At 38.5% G+C, this 8659-nt stretch overlaps 1 protein-coding gene across 1 annotated transcript; it reads left to right on the top strand.

Moving 5' to 3' along the window:
* The first annotated feature begins 3519 nt into the window (after nt 1-3519).
* Nucleotides 3520-4683, top strand: LOC127968558 (myeloid-associated differentiation marker-like protein 2). Its single transcript, XM_052569839.1, has one exon. It carries the CDS (start codon nt 3599-3601, stop codon nt 4523-4525), a length of 927 nt encoding a protein of 308 aa, XP_052425799.1. The 5' UTR covers nt 3520-3598; the 3' UTR covers nt 4526-4683.
* Nucleotides 4684-8659: the final 3976 nt, after the last annotated feature.

Here is an 8659-nt window from a genome sequence, read left to right as displayed (position 1 = left end):
GTCACTTCCAAATATAGCTCTTGAATGTACCGCCACCTCTCCGTGTGCCCAGAACGTGTTTTTATCACACCGGTACCTTCATTTGTACATCTGTTTTAATAGAGGATTTAATCATTTGCCTGCGCTGCCGCTTTTCAGAGCGCCCTTCACAATGCATGCTTCCTAATTCTTCCTAGTTCGGAGTATGGAGCTTGAATCATTTGAGTCAGTTCGGAGCGGGTTCGCGAATCATTTGAGTCAGTTTGGGGATCGCGAATCATTTGAGTCAGTTCGAGAGTTTGTAGCGGGTTCGCGAATCATTTGAGTCAATTCGAGAGTTTGTAGAGGGTTCGCGAATCATTTGAGTCAGTTTGGGGATCGCAAATCATTTGAATCAGTTCGGGAGTTCGTAGCGGGTTCGCGAATCATTTGAATCAGTTCGGGAGTTCGTAGCGGGTTCGCGAATCATTTGAGTCAGTTCGGGAGTTCGTAGCGGGTTCGCGAATCATTTGAGTCAATTCGAGAGTTTGTAGAGGGTTCGCGAATCATTTGAGTCAGTTTGGGGATCGCAAATCATTTGAATCAGTTCGGGAGTTCGTAGCGGGTTCGCGAATCATTTGAATCAGTTCGGGAGTTCGTAGCGGGTTCGCGAATCATTTGAATCAGTTCGGGAGTTCGGAGCGCGTTCGCGAATCTTTTGAGTCAATTCGAGAGTTTGTAGAGGGTTCGCGAATCATTTGAGTCAGTTTGGGGATCGCAAATCATTTGAATCAGTTCGGGAGTTCGGAGCGGGTTCGCGAATCATTTGAGTCAGTTCGGGAGTTTGAATGCAGTAATGCAGTAGCTCTTCTTTCTTTTTCAAAATCCTTTTGCGCATTTTATTTATGTTCAGTAGTTCTTTCTAGCTGAAGCAAATCCACAAACTAATAAAAGGATTTATTATTAAGGTCGCCTGTTGACTGCTGAAAAGCCCTTTCTTTGGGAACATGCTGCACAACTCCTTGTTCAAGCTCTTGTTCTGTCCAGGCTGGACTATTGCAATGCTCTCTCTGCAGGTCTTCCAGCCAATTCTATCAAACCTTTACAATTAATTCAGAACGTGGCAGCAAGATTAATTTTTAATGAGCCAAAAAGATTACACGTCACACCTCTGTTTATCAATTTGCACTGGCTTCCATTAGCTGCTCGCATAAAATTCAAGGCATTGATGTTTGCCTACAGAACTACCACTGGCTCTGCACTCATTTACCTAAATTCGTTACTTCAGACTTATGTGTCCTCTAGAAGCTTGTGTTCTGCAAGTGAACGTCGCTTGATTGTTCATCCCAAAGAAGCACAAAGTCACTTTTACGGACTTTTAAATTAAATGTTCCCTTCTGGTGGAATGACCTCCCCAACTCAATCCCAGCAGCTGAGTCCTTAACCATCTTCAAGAATCGGCTTAAAACACATCTCTTCCATCTTTATTTGACCCTCGAACTTTAACACTCACTATTCTAATTCTATTCTTAAAAAAATCATGACAAATTATGACATTTTGGGCTGAACGATCCATTTAACATATAAATGAGCCTAAAAGATTCCTTTAAAGCAATAGTTCACCAAAAATGGATGCTCTGCAGTGAATGGGTGCCGTCAGAATGAGAGTCCAAACAGCTGATAAAAAAAGCATCTCCTGTTGTCTCTCACAGATTAGTTTAGATCTGTTTAAACGCTGCTTGATCTGTGCAGATTTCTCTCCTGATTCAGACCAGAACACTTTTTCACTGGAGGAAGTGTTATTCTGGATTATAGACTCTATGTGTTTGAGTTAAAATCATCTTAATGCTGGATGTGTTTCAGGTTTTGTCTTCTCCAGATGTTCACTGATGGACTGGAGTGCTGTGGATTATTGGGATGTTTATCAGACTCTCATTCTGACGGCACCCATTCACTGCAGAGCATCCATTGATGAGACACTGATGCAGTGCTGCATTTCTACAAACCTGATGAAGACACAAACTCATCGTAATCCTGGATGACCTGAGGGTCAGTGATTTGTGTGTGTATGTGTGTGCACTGTTCCTTTAAGAGCAGAGACTGTAGTTGTCTCACATATTTAGAGTTCATTCTTCAGAAACTCTGAGTGTCTGCATGTGTTTATATATAGAATAACTGTGTTCTTCTCACAGGTGGCATCTGACACACATTCCAGCTTCATATCTGCTCTGACACTCCCACATTCCCATAGCTCTCTCCTCTGGACGTCCACGACTGGAGACAGATCTGATCTTCTCTGTAGACTGATTCTGGTTTCTGCTTCCAGATTCTGCTGAATCACTGAGTCTGGATCTGGAAGGTAATTGATCTGATGTTAATGATGTCGCTGAGACTCTCAACAGGTTTTCTGTCTGTCTCTGGGAGAATCGAATGAGTTTGACGTGTTTGCTTTCTGACAGATTGTGAGTCAGACACTCCAAAATAGAGTCAGAAATACTTCATGCACGCCTGAGGAGGAACGTCTCGAGGAAGGAGCAGCCTCGACTCGAGCAAGACAGACAAAACTCAACATCAACCTCCTGCTGCCGGATCCACGGGTCTAGAAATACTCCATCATAATAATACATTAAATACAGTAGCGTCTGGGGTCAGTAAGAGTTTACACCAATACTTTTATTCAACAAGGCTGCATTAAATTGATCAAAAGTGACAGCGAAGACATTTATAATGTTAGAAAAGGTTTCTATTTCAAATAAATGAAAGTTCCTGAAAAAAAGAATCAGGAATTTCACCCCTTTAGTGTTTTGTTTTGATTGGTTGATTTTAACATAATTTGTTAAATTTTTTTTTTTAATTGTTAGTTTTTTATTATTATTAATTTATTTAAATATTGTATTTTAATGTTTTCTAATGTTTTATTTTGACTTATTTTAATTTTGACGTTTTTATGATTTAAATAATTTTAAGTAAGAGCTTTACTTTGATTTGTTTTCATTTTTAAATCATTTTAATTTTCAATTTTTATAATTTATTGTTTAGTGAGTGCTTTATTTAGATTTGTTTTCATTTTTAAATTATTTTAATTTTACATTTTTAATGATTTAATTAATTTTTATTAAGTATTTTTTACATTTGGTTTCATTCTAAAACTATATTAATTTGCCATTTATACAAAATAATGCATAATTCTAGTCAGTTTTATAATGTTTTCCTTTTTAATGAATTACTTTACATATTTTAAAATTTTTGTGATTTGATCATTTTTTTACTTAATATTTTTTACCAAAAAGTTCTAATCAGTTTTATTTAATTTGTTTTTTAATTATTAATAAAATTTTTACATTTCTATGATTTGATTATTATGTTTCAAGTTTTATTTTAATTGAACTGAATTATTTTATTATTTTAAGTATTTACATTTTACAATTTTATAAATAAATATATTTTTAGTAAGTGATTTATTTTTACTGGATGCTTTTGTTTCCGCAAAAAGATTATGCAGCACTTTCAACATCGTTTATAATATTTCACAAAAATAAATAAATACAATTTAAACTATTTTTGATCAAATAAATGCAGCCTTTCTGAGCAGAGAAGACCTTTGACCCCAAACATTGGACCGCTAGTGTCCCCTCTCATCATGAGCGTCTCCTCTGGATATCATCTGGACGTTTCGGCTGTGTTTTCTCCCAGAGGTGTGGCCCGTGTGTGTCAGCTGACACTGGGCTGCACGATCGTCTCATTAGTGATCCACGGCGCTGGTTACAGCGCCACCTATGGGACCTTCTGCATGGCGGTCTGGACGAGCTGCTTCGCCCTCAGTGCGGTGGTGCTGATGCTGGAGGTGACCCGTCTGCAGACGAGTCTCCCGGTGTCCTGGGAGAACCTGACGGTGACGTTAGCATCTCTCGCCACACTGCTGCTGCTCACAGCATCTGTCGCATATCCTGCATTCTTCGTGCGCGCTAACGACTGTCCATACAACAACTGCGAGGTCAGAAACTTCCGGATTGCTGTGAGCGTGTGCTCGTGGGTGGCATGTATTGCGTATGGGACAGAGGTGTTCCTGTCACGAGCCAAAGCGGGACGCAGCGGGAGCTACATGGCGACGACACCTGGCATCCTGAAGGTGGCGCAGATCTTCGTAGGATGCGTTATTTTCGCGTTGCTCACCGACAGGACAGATTTCAAATGGCATGCAGCGACGCTGTACTGCGCAGCGGTGTTCGGCGTGTGTTTGTCCGGGACCGTCCTGCTGGTGGCGCTGGTGGTGTCCGGGCGGAGCGCAGCGATACGGATGCTCCGGATGCCGTTCGAGCGGCTCGCTGTGATCTACACGTTCGCCGCGGTGCTGCTGTATGTGAGCGCTGCGGTGCTTTGGCCCGTCTTCTGCTTCGACAGGAAGTACGGCGCCCCGCTGCGGCCGCAGGGCTGCCCGAGGGGCAAGTGCTCATGGGATGTGAAACTCGCCGTCGCTGTGATGAGCTTCGTAAACCTCGCGCTTTACATCGCAGACCTGGTCTGTTCCCACAGGAGCCGTCCAGCGGCGCAGCCATCCCGGGTCTGAGCATCATGACACTGACGATGAAACTGCCGGATTACTGTATACATGATAACAACATGGAACATCAAGTCGTGGTACAACATTTCTGTGCAACTAAATAAAAACAACTGCCAGTAAAGTGTGTTGTTATAAACTCGCATTTCTGATAAAAATGTCCAAATTGTGAGAAATAAAATTCAGATTTTATAATGCGCAATTGCAAATTTTTTCTCTCATAATTGCGACTTTATATTTCACTATTCTGACTTTCTTTTTTCTCATAATTGCGACTTTTTATTTCTCAATTCAGGCTTTTTTTTCATAATTGCGACTTTATATTTCACTATTCTGACTTTCTTTTTTCTCATAATTGCGACTTTATATCCTGCAATTCTGAAATTTTTTCTCGTAATTGCGACTTTACTGTATATTTCGCAATTCAGATTTTTTTTCTCGTAACTGTGACTTTATAATTCGCCATTCTGACTTTCTCTTATATTTCATAATTGTGACTTTATAACTCGCAATTCAGGCTTTTTTTCTCGTAATTGCGACTTTTTATTTCTCAATTCAGGCTTTTTATTCATAATTGTGACTTTATATCTCGCAATTCTGACTTTTTTTTGTAATTGTGACTTTATATTTAGCAATTCTGATCTTTTTTTTCTCGTAATTGTGACTTTATTATTCGCAATTCTGACGTTTTTTACTCATAATTGTGACTATATCTTCCAATTCTGACTTTTTCTGGTAATTGCAAAATGTATATCTCGCAATTGACTTTAATTCTCGTAATTGTGACTTTATATTTCGCAGTTCTGACTTTACAACTCGCAATTCTGAGGAATAAAGTAACAGATAATATATGTATAGTTAAAATTGTGAGATTCAAACTTGTTTTATTTTTTATTTAGTTGCGGAAACATCTTCCATAGATGTGCAACAGTGCAACTCCAGCTCAATGTGTCATCTCTTAATTTTTTTATATTAATATTTTCAATTGGTTTGATTTTTTAGTTTTTTTATTTGATTTTAAATTTAGTTTTTAATTATTTTAGTTTCAGTAGTTTTAGTGCTTTAACTTAATGTATCACAAACACATTTCAAAAAGCAAACATTTGCAAACACCTTTGCCATAATATGAACTCCTGTTAGATTTGTGAGTGTTATAGAATTGTGTGCTGCATTTTGCTAAAAGTGTTTTATGAAATTGAAAACTAAGTCGAAGTCTGATGATTAGTGTATGTTTTGTAGATTTGGTTTGTGCTTCTGTTGTTGAGTGTCAGCTTTCAGAAACAAGTCACAAGTAAAGATCTTGTGTATAAGCAAGCAGTTGAAAAAGCTAATTTGTTTTTCATGTAATAGTTTATTTAATTTTGGATATTTAAATTGTGTGCATTTGTCATTTTAATAATTTTTTAGTGTTACTATTTGTTTATTTTTATTTTTGTTTTAGTTTTTATTTTCAGTTGGTACATTTTGCTTCAAATTGTTTACATTTTTCATCTAATATTTATATTTATTTGAGATTTTTGTCATTTCTGTAATGCTAATTCTTTTTTATATTTTATACACATTTTTTTATAAATATTATTCATTTTTAATTTATTTTATTTTTATTTCACTTTTAGTTTTTATTTATATTTCATTTAGTTAGTTTATTTAGTGTTTAACTGATTTCAGGTTGTTGCCAAAGAAAGATTTCTCAATTTTATTGAAAGCGTTACATTTTTATTTAATTCCAGATTTATTTACATTTTCCTTAAAGTTTCAGTGATTGTGTTATGAGCTTTGGTCATTTTTATTATTATTCTTTTAATATATATTACTATTCAGGTTTAAATTATTTTTATTTCAGTTTTGGTTTTTATGTATATCCAATTAATAATTGTAGTCCTTTAACTAAAATTAGGCAGCATTTAAAAATTTTCTTTGAAGTTTTACTTTTTTTTTATTTTATTTGAGTTTTATTTCAACTAAAAATGTGTTTTAATAGCTGTGTAGCTGGAGCAAATATTTCAGCCTGATTGATGATGCTTTCAGATGCACTGATGTTCAGCTCAGTTTATAACACTTGACCATGTTTAAATCCGTTCAGCAGATTATCTTCTGAAATAAGAGCACAAAGCATTCCTGCATTCTGCCTGGTTGACATGAATGTTGATTAACAAACCCATGGAAGCCCTGGAACTCATGAGCGGTGTGCAGCAGCTGGAGGGGTTTTGTCCGTCAGCAGATCTGAATCTGAATCTCCTGCAGGACGTGAGGCTGAAAGCAGCAAACTCAGCACATCAGCGCTGCATCTGCAGATCCTCCTTCACGCCTTCATCCTCAAACACTTCTCATCCGTTTGTCATCTAGGCACGGCTATTATTCATCCGTCCTCGACATTCATCTTTCCTGGAAAACTATAGAGGAGCAGGAGCATCAATGCTGTTGGGAGACGGAGAACAATAAAACATTCACATCAGATAAAACACTGAATCACACTGCGTTTTACACACTCGTCTTGCACAAAAGAACTATTTATTTTGCATCAGGGTTATTGTAGTTAAATGAAACTTAAACCATAAAACAATGTTTGATGCTTAACATAAAATAAACTTGAACTGAAAAATTATACATTTCATTATATGATGTTGTTTCTCCTGGGAAATGCGTAAACGAGTGTTATCAGTGTGTGTGTGTGTGTGTGTGTGTGAGAGAGAGAGAGAGAGAGAGAGAGAATGTGTGTGTGTGTGTGTGTGAGAGAGAGAGAGAGAGAGAGAGAGAGAGAAAATGTGTGTGTGTGTGTGTGAGAGAGAGAGAGAGAGAGAGAATGAGTGTGTGTGTGTGTGTGAGAGAGAGAGAGAGAGAGAATGAGTGTGTGTGTGTGTGTGTGAGAGAGAGAGAGAATGAGTGTGTGTGTGTGTGTGTGTGTGTGTGTGTGAGAGAGAGAGACAGAGAGAATGTGTGTGTGTGTGTGTGTGTGTGAGAGAGAGAGAGAGAGAGAATGAGTGTGTGTGTGTGTGTGTGTGAGAGAGAGAGAGAGAATGAGTGTGTGTGTGTGTGTGTGTGTGTGTGTGAGAGAGAGAGAGAGAGAGAGAATGTGTGTGTGTGTGTGTGAGAGAGAGAGAGAGAGAGAGAGAATGAGTGTGTGTGTGTGTGTGTGTGTGTGAGAGAGAGAGAGAGAGAGTGTGTGTGTGTGTGTGTGTGTGTGTGTGTGTGTGTGTGTGTGTGTGTGTGTGTGTGTGTGTGTGTGGTCGTCCTGAAGTACATCCCCTTCAAAAGGTGCTTACTGATAACACGCTCAGAGACTGCTGACTCTGTGATGTAGATAATCACACTCATTTTTTTTTAAGGCTGTCGTAGATTTTTCTGCTTATCTCATCTCTCTCTCTCTCTCTCTCTCTCTCTCTCTCTCTCTCGGTTTGTTCTTGTCACAGACAGATGGGTCTATGTGCGTCTCAGGTGATGTTGCTGTAATGTGTGTTTTTCTATCATCATGAGGACCTCACAGTGACTTCTGTTGGTTTCATACAGAGCTGATCATATTTTATGAGCCAAACACCAGGGGTTTGTGCCTGAACCACAGGGAGTTAATGAGAATTTAATAGAAATGCCAGTGATCAAGTAAATTAAAATTTTAATTCATAATTAGCATGATATTGTGTAAAATTGAATCTTACAACATAATGCACTGAAAGAATTATGCCTAAATTATCATGAATTGTTTCATGGGAAGGCGGTGTTCACAGAGGACGTGTCAGAATGTCGACTGATTTCAGGTTTTCTTGTCTTTGTAAGGAACGCTTGATTATAAAGATATTCAGACCTGATCCTCTCTGTTATCTCTGAGTGTGCCACAGTCTTCCTGTTTCCCATCATCCTCTGGGTGGCTTAAGGCCAGTGACATCAGCGTCATTCGTTTGTCTGAGACATCGACAGTCTGGCAGGAATGTGTGTAAGAGTATGTGTGTGTGTGTGAGAGAGAGGGAGAGAGAGTGTGTGTGTGTGTGTGTGTGTGTTCCTCAGGGTGTCTCGTTCGTCTTCAGATTCAGTGGAGCCGAACACCGCTGAGGTTTCCTTCTCCGTATCCATGACCAGTGTCTAGATCACGTTATGGTCTCTGCCTGCATCTTCTCAGCGGGAAACATCACAGTCTGAGTGAGATCAGCA

Source organism: Carassius gibelio, chromosome B11, assembly GCF_023724105.1.
Source record: "Carassius gibelio isolate Cgi1373 ecotype wild population from Czech Republic chromosome B11, carGib1.2-hapl.c, whole genome shotgun sequence".
In the NCBI taxonomy this organism is placed as follows: Eukaryota; Metazoa; Chordata; class Actinopteri; order Cypriniformes; family Cyprinidae; genus Carassius; species Carassius gibelio.
Note: the sequence above shows the minus strand (reverse complement) of the source record. Positions and strands in the feature narration are given on the sequence as shown.